The 20,077-nt window shown below is 60.5% G+C and overlaps 1 protein-coding gene across 1 annotated transcript; it reads left to right on the plus strand.

Annotated features, from left to right (window-relative positions):
• Nucleotides 1–5,516: 5,516 nt before the first annotated feature.
• On the plus strand, nucleotides 5,517–15,195 carry LOC123353361 (podocan-like protein 1). The gene is made up of 9 exons (XM_044994381.1): nucleotides 5,517–6,251; nucleotides 8,176–8,424; nucleotides 9,271–9,364; nucleotides 10,315–10,379; nucleotides 11,247–11,356; nucleotides 12,593–12,749; nucleotides 13,226–13,341; nucleotides 13,607–14,267; nucleotides 15,043–15,195. The coding sequence occupies exons 1-9, from the start codon at nucleotides 6,249–6,251 to the stop codon at nucleotides 15,193–15,195; spliced, it is 1,608 nt and encodes a 535-aa protein (XP_044850316.1). The 5' UTR covers nucleotides 5,517–6,248.
• The last annotated feature ends 4,882 nt before the right edge of the window (nucleotides 15,196–20,077 follow it).

Genomic DNA, 20,077 nt, shown 5'->3' on the forward strand with positions numbered 1-20,077 from the left:
AACGTGGCGCCCGGTGGGGCCACAGCCAACCACCTGGCGCCTGGTGCGGCCACAGCCAACAACGAGGCGCCCGGTGGGGCCACAGCCAACCGCCTGGCGCCCATTGGGGGCCACAGCCAACCACGTGGCGCCCAGTGCGGCCACAGCCAACAACGTGGCGCCCGGTGGGGCCACAGCCAACAACGTGGCGCCCGGTGGGGCCACAGCCAACAGCGTGGCGCCCGGTGGGGCAGCAAGCCAGGGGCATGGCCCACAGTGGAGGGCAGCGAGATGGCACCACCTCGCTCAGTTGGGCTGACAACCAAAGCGTGTTGTGATAGATGGTGGTGGAGCCAAGTGGTAGGAACAGCTCAATGCCCCAGAGTGGTGCAGCTCAGCGCCAGCCAAGCGACACTGTGTCCCGTGGGGTGATGCTTTACACCCTCAGTACATCCCAACCACATTGTGTTGTCGCCCTGCACGGAAACGTCATCCAGCTGCACTGAAACACTCCCCGATCTATAATGAGGGAGATTCGTGGATGCTGAGGCCAAATGAGACCATTTTGATCCGCTGATCCCTCTTCTGGCAGAAAACAGACCAGAGACTCTTACCCGGTGATTCCTGAATCAAGCCCAAAACCTCTGTCTGAGTTTGAGCGTCTCCTGTAGAAAGACGTCCAGGCTGGATTTATGTCCCGGGGGAGTTCTGAAGAGAAATTCCTTCCTCTCTGTGACGCGCTCACTCTCGTGATGAGCACCACCAACAAGACCATGAGGAAATCATCTACCTGCCTAAAAATGTCACTACTTCCGCCCAGTGTCCTCTTGTCTCCACTGAACATCATGTGAAATCATCTGCGTGTGGCATGAAAACGAGCTCTGAAGCCGTGGACGTGAACGAGGGGGCACCCACCCCTTGTAGAATCCCAGGTGGCTGGTGATAGGCAGCATCCGCCATCCTCATTGATGCCTGACTTCAGTAACTGATCAGTGACTTATTTAGGAAGGAATCAGTCAGAAAACGAGCTGAGAACTTCCCCCTTCTAATCAATGTTGGGGTTTCAATAATATTCTGACCATCTCCTGCATCTTCCATCCAACGCATCCAAGCAGTTTGCCAGCGTGAATGGATTGAGCTTCCCAACACTCCTGGCAGGTAGGTCGCTGTGATTAACCCCTTTTATCTCATGGAGGGGAACTTGTGACATGAAGCAGGAAAGTGAATTGGCCAAGGTCACAGAGCCTGGGATGTAGCGCAGCGCTTCGGACTAACCACTAGGCAACACTGCCTTCCGGTGCCTGTGACAGAGACAGACTCCCTGTGCTCTCACCATTAGGCTTCTCCCATAGCCAGAAGTAGCACCCAAGAGTCCTGACGCTCAATCCTGCCGTCTACCCAGGTGTCTTGGCTTCCAAACCCCTGATCTAACCACTGCAGCTCACTCTCCTCCCAGAGCCAGGAATAGAACCCAGGAGTCCTGACTCCAAGTTCTGGCCTTTTGCCACAAGACATCTTTATCACTATAAATCCTTAGGACCAAATTCATCTCATTTGGCATGAGGAGGCATTTCAGATCTCGGCTCTGCCTTGGCATTGAAATTCACCTGCCAGGAGAGCAGAGGATCAGCAAGGGGGGAAATACCCCGTTCCCCAGAACCCCGGCTAGCCCAGAAGCTTCTCATGTTTAAATAGTTGGGGCCTGATCACAGGCTGCAGGACAGAGGCAGAGTCATGGCTCCGTTCCCTGTCTGACTCAGAAGCTGGCAGGACTCTTAATACACTGGCAAATGGTCAGAATGTGGGAATTGGAAAAGAAAAGCCAGAAAAATATGTTTACAGTTCTATCCCGGCCTTGAGCCAGCCAAGGCAGGCTGGAGCCTGGACCTATAAATAGGCTTTTAACACTAGCTTCCAAAGGTCAGCCAGTCAAATACCAGAAATACTTTTAAAACAGGGGCTTGGGAATCTTGCTACCATTATAGCATTGTTAGTAATGTAAGGCAAGAGAAGTGTTAATCCACTGTCATGCTACAAGGCATCATCTGATAGCTGCAGGGCTCAGGAAGGGTGTTGTTTTTTAAACACCTGTATTCCTACAAAGAAGTGGCCGTGGGCTATCAATGTAAAACTGCTCAGTTGTGGGTCATAGGTTCTATATTGTTCCTGGCTAATGGAGAGTCGCCTATAGTTCAAGTTGGCAATGGTGATTTTGGAGCAAACTCTGAGGTCTCTCCTAATTCGTTATATGCAGCAGAGTGACATCTGTAAAGTCCCAGTGGTGAAAGGAGGCTGGTGGACCAGCGCTCCTGGTCTGATCCAGGGCAGCAGGTGTCAGGGATATGGGACTAAATGGCGTTTTGGTTTAGGGGTCAAATTTTTATAGTGCCTAAGTGACTAAGGAAGCTAAATTCCATTTTCAAAAGTCCATCTGGATTTGCAACAGCATGTTCGAAGATGATGCACAAGGGCGGTAGATTATGGGACGGGACAGAGGGAGTTGTGGGCCTTTGACCCCAAATTCCCACAATTCCCTGAGAGATGTACGGCCATCCCACCACGCAGCCTAAAAATGCCCCACAAGGCAGCACGCTTGCAGGTGGGACACACAGGATGCTGGGATGCCTACCCATAATTCAGCACCTTTTTGCCCATACACCCTGATGCCATGTGTGGCCTCAAGGTGCCAGCAGCCATGCGGGAGTGTGCGCTGCCAAAATAATTTTTGTCAGCTGCAGAACTTTTGCCAGTAAAAGTCACTTAACCTTTTAACAAAACCTGTGCAGCAGGAGCTGAGATATTAGTAGGCTGACCAGATGTCTCAATTTTATAGGGACGGTCCCATTTGTGGGTCTTTTTCTTATATAGGTTATCCCCTACCCCGTCCCAATTTTTCACATAATCTGTCTGGTCACCCTAGATGTTAGAGTAGGTGGATGTTGATCCAATGCACTAGGAAAGCAGGTGTACTAAATTACACGGGGCAGTGCTCTGAACGGGTACTCTAAGAAGCTGGACAGAGGCCTAGCTGGACGGATGGTCAGATTGGATATAGCAAATTCATAGTTCCTTCCTGTCCTCTACAGAAAAACGACATACACATCGGTTTCACCGATCAACCCCATGAGGAGCAAATTGCAAAGTACACAAACGGCATGAAAGTAAATTAGATTTAAAGAAATTGGGCGTTGCCAATTGAGAGCCAAGGATGACTCTGACCTTGTAAGGAGTTTGGGTACTCCTCAGTTTTGCTTTAAGGATGGTGGGGTTCTCTGTTGTACTACATGGTGGTATTGGAAATCTGGCCCCATGGCTTTAACAGTGTCGGTGCTTTCCAGGGACCTGGCTTGGTCTTGAGCGTCTGTAATTATAGGAAGTGTGTGGCACTGAAAGGAGAGCTTGGGGTTTCTTAAAACACAGCTAAGGTTTCTTAATGATTTGCTTTTGGCAGTGGCTGGAGCACATTCTAGCATCCTCCTTGGATTTCAGTTTGCAAGGAATGAAAGAACTGAAGCTGAAACATGCGAGGGGTTGAGTTGAAATGGGATTGAGTCTGATACTTTGTTCTCAGGTAGCGCATTTCATCTGCCCCTTCTCGAAGCAGCTTTAAATGAGGTATCGTCATCCCCACATCACAGATGGGGAAACAGAGGTACAGAGAGGTGAAGTGGCCTGTCTGGTGCCCCCAACAGGACAGAGCCAAGAATAGAACCCAGTATCCTGCGTCCCTATCCAGGGCCCTAGCCACTGGGCCATGCTGCCTTCTTAGATGACACATTGTGGCTGGGCCAAGGATGGCTTATGAGAACAAGCCCAGGGCAAAGGCACACTCAGCCACGTGCAGCCTTGCCCAGTCTTGTGGTATTTGGTGGTTTTCTTAAAGCTCCAGCTCTTGGAGTCATGTTATTACATGAGAATCTTGGCTTTTCTTTTTTAAAAGCTTTCCCATTCTAGCCCGGCGCAGCAGAGGAAAGCCTGGAAACACGACCCTGGTACGGCTCAAAAAGGCAAAGGAAAAGAACTCAAACATCTGCTGGAGTTTGACTGGTTAGGGTTGGCAGTATTGCATGTGTGTTGTGGAGCTGAGCATGTTACCCCGGACGGAGGGGGGCTCCAGGGAGTGTAGCCCAACAGACATTTCCTGTACTAAGAAGTACTGTAATGAGAGCTGCCACTAGAGGGTGTTCAGAAACATGACGGCGTCGATTCGGTTTAAGACTTTTGCTGCAGAGGTACCTCAGTGCCCCAGAATCCTTTGCAGTAGTGGCTCTTCAGTGTCCCACAATCCTTTGTGGCAGCTGTCTCAGTACTTCTGAAGTGCTAACTCTGCAGGAGGTGCAAAGAATTCTGGGGGCCTGTTTTTAAATCTCGAAGCACCAGCTACAGACGTATGAGCAGAAACCAGGGGGGCCCTATAGGCGAGGGGGAATGACACAGACAAGGGGAGATTGGGAGGAGATGGAAGCAGCAAGCCATCTGGGTTAAGGGGTGCCAATCCCTGCCTTTGCCTAGAGCAGCATGTAGGGCTGGGTTGGGATGGGCTGTCCTTCCGGCGCTAGAAGAGACAGAAGCCCAGAGGCTTGGCTCCACCTCCTGTCGTGAGATCTGCGTCAGGGGCATGAGTTATGAAGGGTTTGGAGCAGTGGGGCCGGCCAGCAGCAGCACGGAGAATGGGAACCAGAGAGGAGTTCATCCTTCTCTGGGATGGATGGGCCCAGAGAAATAGCTGCCTTGAATCTACGATGGGGGGCAGTCCTGGGGTGGGGGACGGTTTGGGAGCCAATCCAGGGAGTCAGCCCCTGCTCCCTGCAGAGCCCATGGGGCTTGTCCAGACGGGCTCGGAGAAAGCCCCTGTGGTCTCTTGAATTTGCACCCAGCCTGCTGAAGCAACTGTGTAGCGGCTTACAGCTGGCCGGGTGACAAGTATTTCAGTTACGGTAATTGGCCATTACCACTGACTCCGAAGCACAAACACTGCGATTCCCAGGGAGGTCTTTGAGGCCGGACAAATTACATTCTTCACGGCCCATCGGGAGCCAGAAATGTTACCCCATATGGGAATCAGGCAACGTCCCCTTGCTGGCCCCCCGGGCTCTGCCCCTGGATAAGTCAGCATCACGGAGTGAGCAGCCGGGAAGCTGAATCCCAGTGTTTGGCAGAGGGGAGAGGGGAATCTGGGAATTCCCACCTCCCATTGGTTAGTGGGAGAAATCTGGGGTCCCTAGTGGGAGCAGAGACTTGTGGTCTAGTGGGCATGATCTGGGGGCTTAAGTTTCCTGGGGTGGGGGCTGGTCTCTGCTTGGGGTGGGGGAAATGTTAGTCCGGTGCTTACAGCAGGAAGACTGAGAGTCAGGACTCCTGGGATCTATTGCTAGGATGGAAGTGGGGTCTAGTGGTTAAAGCAGGGGGGCTAGAAGCCAGGACTCTTGGGTTCTGTTCCCAGCTCTGGGATGGGAGTGGGGTCTAGTGGTTAGAGGAGGTGGGGCTGGGAGCCAGGACTCCTGGGTTCTGTTCCCAGCTCTGGGGTGGGAGTGGGGTCTAGTGAAGGGTTTTGAGGAAGAACTCTTGACTTCTTTCCAATGCCTTGGGTGACCTTGGGCAAGTCACGTCAGCTCATTGTGCCTCAGTTTCCCCCGGGTTATGTGGCAGTGCTAATACCAAGCCAGCCTGCGTGGAGGGCAGCTTAGCGATTGAGTGCGGAGCAGCACAGGATCGGGGCGGGGACAGAACATGGCGGTTCCGACCGCACTTAGGAAAAACAAACAGCAACAGTGAAGTTTCCCCAGAGTCCTATCTGCCTCTGTACATGGTTGGAATACCAGACTCGGTAAACGTGATCCCTTCCAAACATTCCTTCAGGACCTCTGCCAGCCCCATTATGCAACCCCAATTGCAGCAGACACAAAGCCCCCCTACTTGCCCATAGCCCGAATCTCCCCCCATCCCACCTCCCTCCCTCGGCTTTGATCAGACGTGAAGACAACAGCAAGCGAAGACACAGCGTCCCGGCTGCAGTTCACGCCCAGGCAGCGTGACAGCTCCTGGCAGGTTGCTTTCTCCGTTTCCTTTTCCAGTGCTCCGGGAGGCGAGCGTGGGGGTGTGTGTGGAACGCGACTGTTCCTGTGGGGACCATGTGAGGACGATCTTTATTTCGGAGGCGAAGACAGAGCAGAGGGAATCAGGAGCCCTGTGCCGGTCTGGCTTCAATTAAAGATCCTGAGAAGACTCTGCAGAGTGGAGCCTGGGAGACTCGCAGCCGGGACCTGGCTATGGTGAGGGAGAGCTTTGGCTCCGGCGTTTTTGGGGACCCAGCAGAGTTCAGGCTTGTTGGCGACGAGGCTCCAGTGACGCCTGCTTGGGCTGGGGAGAGGCGGGTGACTCACGAGGGCAGCTGGGGGCCATCCCACTCTGAGCTGGGAGGGAGGGAGATCTCCCAGACCCTCTTAGATGCATTGGCACTGGCCAAAAGGGGGAAATCTTAGGAGGGATTCATCCCATCCTTTGGGGCCCGGCCCCCCACCTGCTCTGAGCAGGGTTCATGACACAGTGGTTCAGCTGCTAGTGCTCTTGCTGGTGGGGCTGTGTCCAAGGGGATTCCCCAGGCAAGGCCCAGGGGAGATCCAGCTTTCGACCCCAGGGCCGATTCTCCGCTCTTGGAGGGGAGTGGGGTCTAGTGAGCAGAGCAGGGGCCTGGCATTAAGGCGAATGTCCCCAGACCCAGCAATCAATGCGCCTTAGCCCTGCCCTGCTGATACAACCCCCGTCGCCCCAGTCAGAGCAGAGCTCCTTCTTTGTGGCCGGTTTGTTGGAGCTGTCAACAAGGGGCCATTTACTGCCTGTCAGGCTGGCAGGTTTTGACCTGTCTCCCAGCTGGGAACTGGGCTGGGATCCTGCCTGCTCATTTCACACTCGGCTCCCAAAGGGGACGGGAGCAACTCCCCCGGTCCCGGCCAATTTCTAACTACGTCACAGTTGGGTCCATTTTGGCAGCCTCAGCGGAGAAGCTGAAGACTGAACAGATCCTGCTCTGGTGGGACAGGACAGGAGTGTGTCCAGGCCGCACCTGTTCTGTGGGGGATCTGTCGGAGCCAGCTACTCCTGCAGGCCCATTCCCTCCAGGCCGTTTTCCAGGGCTCTGCCCCATCTGGGGGTAAATCACTCCCTGGGATACCAAACAGAGCTCGTGGGAGCCCTGTAGCGTGTCTCTGTCGTTCCACAAATGTACATCTTGCTTCCGAAAAAGCACGTGGCCAGGGAACGAAACAGGCAGCGGGAGAGTGGGGTTTTTTGTATTATAGTTAGGGTGACCAGGTGTCCGGTTTTCGACTGGAACACCCGGTTGAAAAGGGACCCTGGCGGCTCCGGTCGGCACTGCCGGCTGGGCCGTTTAAAGTCCGGTCGGTGGGGTGCGGAGGCAAGGCAGGCTAGTCCCTACCTGTCCTGGGGCACTGCCCTCGCCCCGGAAGCGGCCAGCAGGTCCGGCTCCTAGGTGTGTGTGTGGGAGGGGCATGGGGCTCTGCGCGCTGCCCCCGCCCCATGCACCAGCTCCGCACTCCACCGTGGAGCTCCTGTCCCCCCCGCCCCTGCCTAGGAGCCGGACCTGCTGGCCACTTCCAGGGCGCCGAGCAGTGCCCCAGGACAGGCAGGCGGCCTGCCTTGCCTCCGCAGCACCGCCGCCCGGGAGCCACCCAACCCCAACCCCCTGCCCTGAGCCTCCCCAAGCCCGGAGCCCCCTCCTGCACCCCAAAGCCCTCATCCCCAGCTCCACCCCAGACTGCAGCCCCAGCCCGAGATCAGGGCCCCGTTGTGCCAGGCGCTGATGTGTTAATTTACAGACGCACACACCCGTGCACATGCAATCCGGCTGCCGTGCTGAGGCGGTGAAACGCCGGCCTGTGCGGCTGGGGGCAGCTGATCGGCTGCCAGGCCGGCTAAAACAACAACTAAGGCATTTCAGAGCTGCCAAGTGCCCTGTAAACCGACCTGCCTGGATCCCCAGCGGGCTCCGCTCAGTGGGGCCCTCCATCCCCCCGCAGCAGTGGCTGGTGCTCTGGAGACAGAGCCTGCATTGATGGGGCTGAGCAGCGCCAGGCCTGGGCTGGTAGGAGCCCTCGGGCTCCCCGCTCCGCAGGCCTGCAGCATACAGACAGTTCAGTTCGCTCCAGAATTCACCAGACCCTCTCCCCCTCTCCCCAGCGGCTGAGCTGCGGCTGTCTCCTGGTCCTCTTTGTGAAGATCCCCTCCTTCTGCCTGGTCGGGAGCCAGGATGATGAGGATGCCCCACCATCCCCCCCGTTTGGCGTGGGGCCCCTACCCCCGAAGAACACCCCAGGCTGCCCGGCCAACTGCACCTGCCCCTCAGAGGAGACGGTGGAGTGCGGGGGGCTCGACCTGCACGTCTTCCCCAGCAACGTCTCCAGAGCTGTCCAGCATCTTTCTCTGCAGGTAACTGTCCCCGGCCCCCAGTGAACCCAGGAGCCCAGCCAGGGCCAGATCCCAGTTACCAAGGAGGGTCTAAAGAGCAACCCAGGGGTCAGAGGGCAGCCGGGGGCCGTTGGATGTGGTGCCGCAGGGGTCAGAGGGCAGCCGGGGGCCGTTGGACGCGGTGCCTCAGGGCTCAGAGGGCAGCCGGGGGCCGTTGGACGCGGTGCCCCAGGCGTCAGAGGGCAGCCGGGGGCCATTGGATGTGGTGCCCCAGGGGTCAGAGGGCAGCCGGGGGCCGTTGGACGCGGTGCCCCAGGGGTCAGAGGGCAGCCGGGGGCCATTGGATGTGGTGCCTCAGGGGTCAGGGAGTACTTGGGGGCCATTGGACACGGTGCCCCAGGGGTCAGGGAGTAGCCGGGGGCCGTTGGATGCCCCAGGGGTCAGAGGCAGCTGGGGGCCGTTGGACGCAGTGCCCCAGGGGTCAGGGAGTAGCTGGGGGCCATTGGACGCGGTGCCCCAGGGGTCAGAGGGCAGCCGGGGGCCATTGGACATGGTGCCCTGGGGTCAGAGGGCAGCCGGGGGCCGTTGGACACGGTGCCCTGGGGGTCAGAGGGCAGCCGGGGGCCGTTGGACACGGTGCCCCAGGGGTCAGGGAGTAGCTGGGGGCCATTGGACGCGGTGCCCCGGGGGTCAGGGAGCAGCCGGGGGCCGTTGGACATGGTGCCTCAGTGGAATCCCTTCCAGAGCCCAGAGCAGCCCTTCCTTGACTCGCCACCCCCCGTCTCTCTCTCTCACTGCTGCCCTCCAGCCCTGGGCAAACGCCTCCCACTTGCCCAGGGACTGAGGTGAGCGGGTCTCCTTCTGCAGAATAACCAGCTGCGGGAGCTGCCCTACGACGAGCTGGCCCAGCTGACCAGCCTGAAAACCCTCAACTTGCACAACAACCACATCATCTCCGATGGTGAGGGAGCCGTCGCGGGCAGGGGGCTGGGACGCCATCGAAGGGAGGGTCCCTGCCAACGTGACCTGGGCGTGTGTGTGCGTGTCAAGGGAGAGCTCTTCCGACCTCCTATAGAAGAGAAATCCCCACGGTCCAGTATCAGACCCCATCATCCTTTTATCCTCCTCTCCTTGAATCCCAGAAGGATGCACTTGCAGGCCGTCCCTCTGTCCTGCAATTTCAGCTGGACACAGGAATTTCCTCCACGCCTACTTCTAAATTCTTGTGCAGCCTTGTCGCATGCTGTTAAACAGCTGCTGGTTCCTACCCCAGAGGCAGCTGCATTTCAGTGCTGGATGAACGATCCCTATGGAGTGTTGTGTGAACAGCTGCCACACTCCACCCCAGAGGCAGTTGCATTTCAGTGCTAGATGAACGGTCCCTATGCAGTGTTGTGCAAACAGCTGCCACACTCCACCCCAGAGGGAGCTGCATTTCAGCGCTAGATGAACGGTCCCTATGCAGTGCTGTGCAAACAGCTGCCATGCTCCACCCCAGAGGCAGTTGCATTTCAGCACTAGATGAACGGTCCCTATGCAGTGCTGTGCAAACAGCTGCCACGCTCCACCCCAGAGGCAGTTGCATTTCAGCACTAGATGAACGGTCCCTATGCAGTGCTGTGCAAACAGCTGCCATGCTCCACCCCAGAGGCAGCTGCATTTCAGCAGCCTGGGAAGTTTTTTAGGACCGTTATAGAAAAGCCTGGTGGGAAGCTGGATGCAAAGCATTCTGGGTAGCTGGATGCCAGTTACAGGCTGCGTAGCTCCGTGGGTGAGTGGAAGCAGCCCCGGGGCCTTTCAGGGAGGGAGGCAGGGTCTGAGTTCACTAGCTGGATGGAGCAGGTTCACGTACTGGCCTCCCTTCTGCGCAGGGTGTGCCTAATCTCCGCTCTTCTCTCTGCTGCTTTCTAGGCCTCCCGGATGAAGCCTTTGAGTCCCTGGACTCGCTGCAGTACATCTACCTGGCCAACAACAAGGTGTGCGCGTGGCTGTCCTCTGCCCCGGGGGCGGCAGGGATGGTGCCAGGAGTTTGCGCCCAGCTAGCTGGAGGGGGCTCTGCACGTGTGCGTGGGAGAGAGGGATTTCACAAGCTAAACCATGCTGAGCGTGGTCGCCAGTGGGATGGGAGGGACCTCCAGGGGAAGCCAAGGGTGCTGCAGGGGGTGGCGCTAGGGGGCGCTGCGCTGCAGGGAGCAGGTTGGTGGACTCGGTAGGCGGCGCTGTCCCTTGAGTCAGTGCAGCACTAGGGGGCGCCGCGCTCCCTCTGAGTTGTGCTGACCCCGGGGCCCAGCATGGCACTCAGGGGCGCCGTGAGGTGCCGCCTTTCAGAGGAGACGGGTCCCGCGTGGTCATTAGAGATGCTGACACATTTCCCTCAAGTGTCTGTGCGAACCCTGGTGTGATTCCATCCTGTCTTCCTCACCTGCTGCTGCTGCTGTGCTCACTGGAGAGAGGATTCCTCTCCACTTCCTGTCCTAAACTTTTGCGTGGTGGCCCTGGGCACTGTGAAACAGCTGCTGTGTTCTACCCCAGCCAGATGTTGAGCAATCCCTGTATAAACAGCTGCTGCCTCTGACTGGGGGACCAGACAGCAAGTGTGACAAATCGGGACAGGGGTGGGGGGTAGTAGGAGCCTATATAAGAAAAAGACCCAAATCTCAGGACTGTCCTATAAAATCGGGACATGTGGTCACCCTACCTCTGACCGCAGAGGTGGCCGCATGCCACTGGCCAGTGCAGCAATCCCTGTATAGAGCCTGGCCAGGCCATGTGGCGGCAGCGGGTAGATCCGGGGCCACACTGCTCTGCTAGAATCGGCCTGTTCCCCTGTGGTTTTTTCCCAGCTCACGGTAGCACCGCAGATCCTCCCCAGCACAGTGCGCATAGTGGACCTGGCTGCTAACCTGCTCACCGAAGTCTACCCGCTCACCTTTGGGCAGAAAGCCAACCTCAGGTAGAGCCGCCCTCCAGCCCCCTGCCTCGGCGTGCGGGGGTCCGACGGGCGGGGCCTCATTAGCCTGGGCCTCTTCTTCAAGCTGGGCAGGGAGCTCAGTAGGGGGCGCTCTCCCCTCTGGGTGACCTCAGTGTCCCAGTACAGTGCTAGGGGGCGCTGTGCTGCAGGGAGCGGGATGGGGGCTCACTGGGGGGGCTCTCCCCCTGCAGTCAGTGCTCACCCCAGCATGGCACTAGGGGGCGCTGTGCTGCAGGGAGCGGGATGGGGGTTCACTGGGGGGGCTGTCCCCCTGCAGTCAGTGCTCACCCCAGCATGGCACTAGGGGGCGCTGTGCTGCAGGGAGCAGGATGGGGGTTCACCTGGGGGGGCTCTCCCCCTGCAGTCAGTGCTCACCCCAGCATGGCACTAGGGGGCGCTGTGCTGCAGGGAGCAGGATGGAGGTTCACCTGGGGGGGCTCTCCCCCTGCAGTCAGTGCTCACCCCAGCATGGCACTAGGGGGCGCCGTGCTGCAGGGAGCAGGATGGGGGTTCACCTGGGGGGGCTCTCCCCCTGCAGTCAGTGCTCACCCCAGCATGGCACTAGGGGGCGCTGTGCTGCAGGGAGCGGGATGGGGGCTCACGGGGGGGCTCTCCCCCTGCAGTCAGTGCTCACCCCCGCATGGCACTAGGGGGCGCTGTGCTGCAGGGAGCGGGATGGGGGTTCACCTGGGGGGGCTCTCCCCCTGCAGTCAGTGCTCACCCCAGCATGGCACTAGGGGGCGCTGTGCTGCAGGGAGCAGGATGGGGGCTCACTGGGGGGGCTCTCCCCCTGCAGTCAGTGCTCACCCCAGCATGGCACTAGGGGGCGCTGTGCTGCAGGGAGCAGGATGGGGGTTCACTGGGGGGGCTCTCCCCCTGCAGTCAGTGCTCACCCCCGCATGGCACTAGGGGGCGCTGTGCTGCAGGGAGCAGGATGGGGGTTCACTCGGGTGGGGGGCTCTCCCCCTGCAGTCAGTGCTCACCCCAGCATGGCACTAGGGGGCGCTGTGCTGCAGGGAGCGGGATGGGGGCTCACTGGGGGGGCTCTCCCCCTGCAGTCAGTGCTCACCCCAGCATGGCACTAGGGGGCGCCGTGCTGCAGGGCTGGAGGGCTCACTAGGGGGCGCTCTCCCCTGTAGGGTAATGCAGGACAGAGGCATTACCCTACCCCAGAGACTCTGGTGTCAGCTCTGTTTTGCTTCCCTCTCCTCCATGCAGGTCCGTGTATCTTCACAACAACCAGCTGACCAACACCGGGCTCCCCTATGACGCCTTCAACGGCTCCGACGCCGTCAGCACCATGATCCTCTCCAGCAACCAGCTCAGCTACCTGCCCCAGAACCTGCCCCCTGCGCTCGTCCGGCTCCACTTACAGGTGGGGCAGGGCTTGGGCTCATGACCGGGGGCGGGGCGGGGCAGGGGATCTGCCCCTAAACGTGTGGTTGGCCTGGATCCCTGAGGCATGACACATCCCAAAGCCCCACAGCCCTTTGCCTTTGATATGGGGAGAGGAGGTGTAGGCCAGTGGTTAGAGCAGGGGGCTGGGAGCCAGGACTCCGGGGTTCCATTTCCAGCTCCGGGTGGGGTGTGGGATCTAGTGGTTAGAGCAGGGGGCTGGGAGCCAGGACTCCTGGGTTCTAGTCTCAGCGTGGCCTTTGACTCACTCTGGGACCTTGGGCAAGCCCATCGCTTCTCTGTGCCCCAGCTCTGCCATTCAGATGGCAGCTGGGCTGGGTGGCCTAGTGGTTACCTTGGTACCGTATCGAGGGCAGCCTCCCCCCCAGGCCTGCTGACGGTGACTGAGGCAGGCTCGGGAGCGTCTCTAGTGGCCGCGACCTCCCGTCCCTGCAGAACAACCGCATCGCCCGGATCCCCAGGGGGGCACTGAGCAGCCACTGGAAGCTCCGAGAGCTCTACCTGCAGAACAACAACCTGTCCAACCAGGGCATGGACCCTTCCACCTTCAGGTGAGACTGAGGGAGGGAGCTGCAGAGTGGTTAGAGCGGAGGAGATGGGACTTCTGGGCAGGGCGGGGGGTCTAGTGGTTCTAGCCAGTGGGGCTGGGAGTCAGGACTCCTGGGTTCTATTTCCAGCTTGGGGAGGGGAGCGGGGTCTAGTGCTCAGAGCAGGGGGGGAACCAGAGCATCAGGACTCCTGGGTCCAGTAGAGCAGGAGGCTACGGCACGAGCTGCTCACCCCAAGCCAGCACCCCGTTCCCCTTCTCCTTTGCAGCAAGCTGAAGAGCCTGGAGTACCTGGATCTGTCTAACAACAACCTGACTGAGATCCCGGCTGGCTTCCCCCCGAACATCATGATCCTGCACCTGGGCAAGAACCGCATCGACTCGCTGCTGCCCCGGGACAGCCTGAGCCGGGTGCGCGGCCTGCAGTACCTGCTGCTGCAGAACAACCGCCTGACGGCCGCCGGCGTCCACCCCGACGCCTTCCTCAAGCTACGCAACCTGCACACCCTGCACCTCTACAACAACCGGCTGGAGCGGGTGCCCCCGGGGCTGCCCCGCCGGGTGCGCTCCCTCATGATCCTGCACAACCAGATCACGCACATCGGCCTGCCGGACTTCGCCAACACCTACCTGCTGGCCGAGCTCAACCTGAGCTACAACCGCCTCTACAGCGCCAAGATCCACCGGCTGGCTTTCCGCAAGCTGCGCCGGCTCGAGAGCCTGGACCTGTCGGGCAACCAGCTCACCCTGCTGCCCGCCGGCCTCCCGCCCAGCCTCCAGGTGCTCAAGCTGCACAAGAACCAGATCAACTCCCTCTCGCCCGAGCTGCTGGCCAACCTGACCGGCCTCAAGGAGCTGCACCTGGCCCACAACAGGCTGCGCATCGGCTCCATCACCCCTGGCACGTGGCAGGAGCTGCAGGGGCTCAAGGTGAGGGAGGGGGACGATTGCCCTAATGATGTAATCAGAGAGGGCAGTGGGGTCGAGTGGTTAGAGCAGGGGGCTGGGAGCCAGGACTCCTGGGTTCTATCCCGGCTCTGGGAGGGGAGTGGGGTAGACTAGTTAGGGGGGGGCTGGGAGCCAGGACTCCTGGGTTCTGTCCTGGTTCTGAGAGGGGAAGTGGCTCAGTGATTAGAGATGAGGCACCAGAACTCCTGAGCTTGTACCTTCATTGCTAGGTTAAAGAGCCCTCTGGCAGCATAGGAACGTCAGACAGGATCAGGACCAATGGCCAAGTACCCCCTTATCCTGTCTCTGAGAGCCCCACCATTAGATGTCTCAGCTGAAGGTTCAGGAACTCCCACAGGGATACTCAGCTCCCCATGAAGGTCTCCTAATAGTCAGAGATTGGCTTAAAACCATGAGGTTTAATCTCCCTTCCAGAACTGTTCTAACTCCAGATCTCCTTGTCATCCATACAAACATCCAGCCCCTCTTCGAGTCTGACTCTGTTTGCAGCCTCATTGACTTCATGTGGCAGGGAGTTCCACAGGCTAACGACATGCTGAATGGAGAAGTGGTTTGAGTTGTCTCCCTTCTCCCAGTGTAGGGACTCGAACGCTGTGATCAAGTCCCTGACCCGCCTGCCCTGCAAGAACCTTGTCTAAAGCAGTCAGCCTGGCAGGGTGTTACCGGCGATTAGCGGCGTAGAGTGAATCCAAGTAGCTGTTGAGAACTGGGTAACCCTGTCCCTCCTGCTCCCCAGCTCCTGGATCTCAGCAACAACGAGTTGTCCTACATCCCCCCGGACCTGCCAGAGTCCCTCGAGTACCTGTATCTCCAGCACAACCGCATTGCTGTCATTGGGGCCGAAGCCTTCCACACCATCCCCGACATCCGAGCCATCGTCCTCAGGTAACAGCCAGAGCAGGGAGGTTAGTGCCGGGAGCACAGGCAGGCTCCTGCCCTACCATCCTGCTGACCGGCTTTCCCGCCGACCTTTCCGAAAGGTGGGGCCAGAGCAAGGGGGCTGGGCCTCAGGATTCCGGGGTCTCTGCCCCTGGTTCTGGGAGGGGTGTGGGGTGAAGGGGTCAGAGCAGGGGGGGCTGGGCCTCAGGATTCCGGGGTCTCTGCCCCTGGTTCTGGGAGGGGTGTGGGGTGAAGGGGTCAGAGCAGGGGGGGCTGGGAGTCAGGATTCCAGGGTCTCTGTCCCTGGTTCTGGGAGGGGTGTGAGGTGAAGGGGTCAGAGCAGGGGGTCTGGGAGTCAGGATTCCGGGGTCTCTGTCAACGGTTCTGGGAGGGGTGGGGGTGAAGGGGTCAGAGCAGGGGGTGCCGGGAGTCAGGATTCCGGGGTCTCTGTCCCTGGTTCTGGGAGGGGTGTGGGGTGAAGGGGTCAGAGCAGGGGGGGCTGGGAGTCAGGATTCCGGGGTCTCTGTCCCTGGTTCTGGGAGGGGTGTGGGGTGAAGGGGTCAGAGCAGGGGGTCTGGGAGTCAGGATTCCGGGGTCTCTGTCCCTGGTTCTGGGAGGGGTGTGGGGTGAAGGGGTCAGAGCAGGGGGTGCTGGGAGTCAGGATTCCGGGCTCTCTGTCCCTGGTTCTGGGAGGGGTGTGGGGTGAGGGTCAGAGAGGGGGGTGCTGGGAGTCAAGATTCCGGGGTCTCTGTCCCTGGTTCTGGGAGGGGTGTGGGGTGAAGGGGTCAGAGCAGGGGGGCTGGGAGTCAGGATTCCGGGGTCTCTGTTCCTGGTTCTGGGAGGGGTGTGGGGTGAGGGTCAGAGCAGGAGGTGCTGGGAGTCAGGATTCCGGGGTCTCTGTCCCTGGTTCTGGGAGGGGTGTGGGGTGAAGGGGTCAGAGCAGGGGGGCTGGGAGTCAGGATACTGGGGTCTCTGTCCCTGGTTCTGGGAGGGGTGTGGGGTGAAGGGGTCAGAGCAGGGGGTGCTGGGAGTCAGGATTCCGGGGTCTCTGTCCCTGGTTCTGGGAGGGGTGTGGGGTGAAGGGGTCAGAGCAGGAGGTGCTGGGAGTCAGGATTCCGGGGTCTCTGTCCCTGGTTCTGGGAGGGGTGTGGGGTGAAGGGGTCAGAGCAGGGGGTCTGGGAGTCAGGATTCCGGGGTCTCTGTCCCTGGTTCTGGGAGGGGTGTGGGGTGAAGGGGTCAGAGCAGGGGGAGCTGGGAGTCAGGATTCCGGGGTCTCTGTCCCTGGTTCTGGGAGGGGTGTGGGGTGAAGGGGTCAGAGCAGGGGGGCTGGGAGTCAGGATTCCGGGGTCTCTGTCCCTGGTTCTGGGAGGGGTGTGGGGTGAGGGGGTCAGAGCGGGGGGGCTGGGAGTCAGGATTCCGGGGTCTCTGTCCCTGGTTCTGGGAGGGGTGTGGGGTGAAGGGGTCAGAGCAGGGGGGCTGGGAGTCAGGATACTGGGGTCTCTGTCCCTGGTTCTGGGAGGGGTGTGGGGTGAAGGGGTCAGAGCAGGGGGTGCTGGGAGTCAGGATTCCGGGGTCTCTGTCCCTGGTTCTGGGAGGGGTGTGGGGTGAAGGGGTCAGAGCAGGGGGTGTTGGGAGTCAGGATTCCGGGGTCTCTGTTCCTGGTTCTGGGAGGGGTGTGGGGTGAGGGTCAGAGCAGGGGGGCTGGGAGTCAGGATTCCGGGGTCTCAGTTCCTGGTTCTGGGAGGGGTGTGGGGTGAAGGGGTCAGAGCAGGGGGTGCTGGGAGTCCGGATTCCAGGGTCTCTGTCCCTGGTTCTGGGAGGGGTGTGGGGTGAAGGGGTCAGAGCAGGGGGTGCTGGGAGTCCGGATTCCGGGGTCTCTGTCCCTGGTTCTGGGAGGGGTGTGGGGTGAAGGTCAGAGCAGGGGGTGCTGGGAGTCAGGATTCCGGGGTCTCTGTCCCTGGTTCTGGGAGGAGTGTGGGGTGAAGGGGTCAGAGCAGGGGGGGCTGGGAGTCAGGATTCCGGGGTCTCTGTCCCTGGTTCTGGGAGGGGTGTGGGGTGAAGGGGTCAGAGCAGGGGGTGCTGGGAGTCAGGATTCCGGGGTCTCTGTCCCTGGTTCTGGGAGGAGTGTGGGGTGAAGGGGTCAGAGCAGGGGGTGCTGGGAGTCAGGATTCCGGCGTCTCTGTCCCTGGTTCTGGGAGGGGTCTGGGGTAAAGGTCAGAGCAGGGGGTGCTGGGAGTCAGGATTCCGGGGTCTCTGTCCCTGGTTCTGGGAGGAGTGTGGGGTGAAGGGGTCAGAGCAGGGGGGTCTGGGAGTCCGGATTCCGGGGTCTCTGTCCCTGGTTCTGGGAGGGGTGTGGGGTGAAGGTCAGAGCAGGGGGGGCTGGGAGTCAGGTTTCCGGGGTCTCTGTTCCTGGTTCTGGGAGGGGTGTGGGGTGAGCGTCAGAGCAGGGGGGCTGGGAGTCAGGATTCGGGGTCTCTGTTCCTGGTTCTGGGAGGGGTGTGGGGTGAAGGGGTCAGAGCAGGGGGTGCTGGGAGTCCGGATTCCGGGGTCTCTGTCCCTGGTTCTGGGAGGGGTGTGGGGTGAAGGGGTCAGAGCAGGGGGTGCTGGGAGTCAGGATTCCGGGGTCTCTGTCCCTGGTTCTGGGAGGGGTGTGGGGTGAAGGGGTCAGAGCAGGGGGGTCTGGGAGTCCGGATTCCGGGGTCTCTGTCCCTGGTTCTGGGAGGGGTGTGGGGTGAAGGTCAGAGCAGGGGGGGCTGGGAGTCAGGATTCCGGGGTCTCTGTTCCCGGTTCTGGGAGGGGTGTGGGGTGAGCGTCAGAGCAGGGGGGCTGGGAGTCAGGATTCGGGGTCTCTGTTCCTGGTTCTGGGAGGGGTGTGGGGTGAAGGGGTCAGAGCAGGGGGTGCTGGGAGTCCGGATTCCGGGGTCTCTGTCCCTGGTTCTGGGAGGGGTGTGGGGTGAGGGTCAGAGCAGGGGGGCTGGGAGTCAGGATTCCGGGGTCTCTGTCCCTGGTTCTGGGAGGGGTGTGGGGTGAAGGGGTCAGAGCAGGGGGTGCTGGGAGTCAGGATTCTGGGGTCTCTGTCCCTGGTTCTGGGAGGGGTGTGGGGTGAAGGGGTCAGAGCAGGGGGTGCTGGGTGTCAGGATTCCGGGGCCTCTGTCCCTGGTTCTGGGAGGGGTGTGGGGTGAAGGGGTCAGAGCAGGGGGTGCTGGGAGTCAGGATTCTGGGGTCTCTGTCCCTGGTTCTGGGAGGGGTGTGGGGTGAAGGGGTCAGAGCAGGGGGTGCTGGGAGTCAGGATTCTGGGGTCTCTGTCCCTGGTTCTGGGAGGGGTGTGGGGTGAAGGGGTCAGAGCAGGGGGTGCTGGGTGTCAGGATTCCGGGGCCTCTGTCCCTGGTTCTGGGAGGGGTGTGGGGTGAAGGGGTCAGAGCAGGGGGGCTGGGAGTCAGGATTCCGGGGTCTCTGTCCCTGGTTCTGGGAGGGGTGTGGGGTGAAGGGGTCAGAGCAGGGGGTGCTGGGAGTCAGGATTCCGGGGTCTCTGTCCCTGTTCTGGGAGGGGTGTGGGGTGAAGGGGTCAGAGCAGGGGGTGCTGGGTGTCAGGATTCCGGGGCCTCTGTCCCTGGTTCTGGGAGGGGTGTGGGGTGAAGGGTCAGAGCAGGGGGCTGGAGTCAGGATTCCGGGGTCTCTGTCCCTGGTTCTGGGAGGGGTGTGGGGTGAAGGGGTCAGAGCAGGGGGTGCTGGGAGTCCGGATTCCGGGGTCTCTGTCCCTGGTTCTGGGAGGGGTGTGGGGTGAAGGGGTCAGAGCAGGGGGTGCTGGGAGTCAGGATTCCGGGGTCTCTGTCCCTGGTTCTGGGAGGGGTGTGGGGTGAAGGGGTCAGAGCAGGGGGTGCTGGGAGTCAGGATTCTGGGGTCTCTGTCCCTGGTTCTGGGAGGGGTGTGGGGTGAAGGGGTCAGAGCAGGGGGTGCTGGGTGTCAGGATTCCGGGGCCTCTGTCCCTGGTTCTGGGAGGGGTGTGGGGTGAAGGGGTCAGAGCAGGGGGGGCTGGGAGTCCGGATTCTGGGGTCTCTGTCCCTGGTTCTGGGAGGGGTGTGGGGTGAAGGGGTCAGAGCAGGGGGTGCTGGGAGTCCGGATTCCGGGGTCTCTGTCCCTGGTTTCTGGGAGGGGTTGTGGGGTGAAGGGGTCAGAGCAGGGGGTGTTGGGAGGCAGGATTCGGGGGTCTCTGTTCCTGGTTGTGGGTGGGGTGTGGGGTGTGGGTCAGAGCAGGGGGGCTGGGAGTCAGGATTCCGGGTCTCAGTTCCTGGTTCTGGGAGGGGTGTGGGGTGAAGGGGTCAGAGCAGGGGGTGCTGGGAGTCCGGATTCCAGGGTCTCTGTCCCTGGTTCTGGGAGTCGGGAGGGGTGAAGGGGTCAGAGCAGGGGGTGCTGGGAGTCCGGATTCCGGGGTCTCTGTCCCTGGTTCTGGGAGGGGTGTGGGGTGAAGGGGTCAGAGAAGGGGTGCTGGGAGTCAGGATTCCGGGTCTCTGTCCCTGGTTCTGGGAGGAGTGTGGGGTGAAGGGGTCAGAGCAGGGGGGGCTGGGAGTCAGGATTCCGGGGTCTCTGTCCCTGGTTCTGGGAGGGGTGTGGGGTGAAGGGGTCAGAGCAGGGGGTGCTGGGAGTCAGGATTCCGGGGTCTCTGTCCCTGGTTCTGGGAGGAGTGTGGGGTGAAGGGGTCAGAGCAGGGGGTGCTGGGAGTCAGGATTCCGGCGTCTCTGTCCCCTGGTTCTGGGAGGGGTCTGGGGTAAAGGTCAGAGCAGGGGGTGCTGGGAGTCAGGATTCCGGGGTCTCTGTCCCTGGTTCTGGGTGGAGTGTGGGGTTAAGGGTTCATAGCCGGGGGGTCTGGGAGTCCGGATTCCGGGGTCTCTGTT

The sequence above is a fragment of the Mauremys mutica genome, chromosome 20, assembly GCF_020497125.1.
Source record: "Mauremys mutica isolate MM-2020 ecotype Southern chromosome 20, ASM2049712v1, whole genome shotgun sequence".
Lineage (NCBI taxonomy): Eukaryota > Metazoa > Chordata > Testudines > Geoemydidae > Mauremys > Mauremys mutica.

What these genes read in the sequence shown, in the direction of transcription:
- LOC123353361 (XM_044994381.1), top strand. An exon ending in CAACCACATCATCTCCGATG is followed by an intron (nt 9,365 to 10,314) that starts GTGAGGGAGCCG and finishes GCTGCTTTCTAG; the next exon opens with GCCTCCCGGATGAAGCCTTT. An exon ending in AGGAGCTGCAGGGGCTCAAG is followed by an intron (nt 14,268 to 15,042) that starts GTGAGGGAGGGG and finishes CCTGCTCCCCAG; the next exon opens with CTCCTGGATCTCAGCAACAA.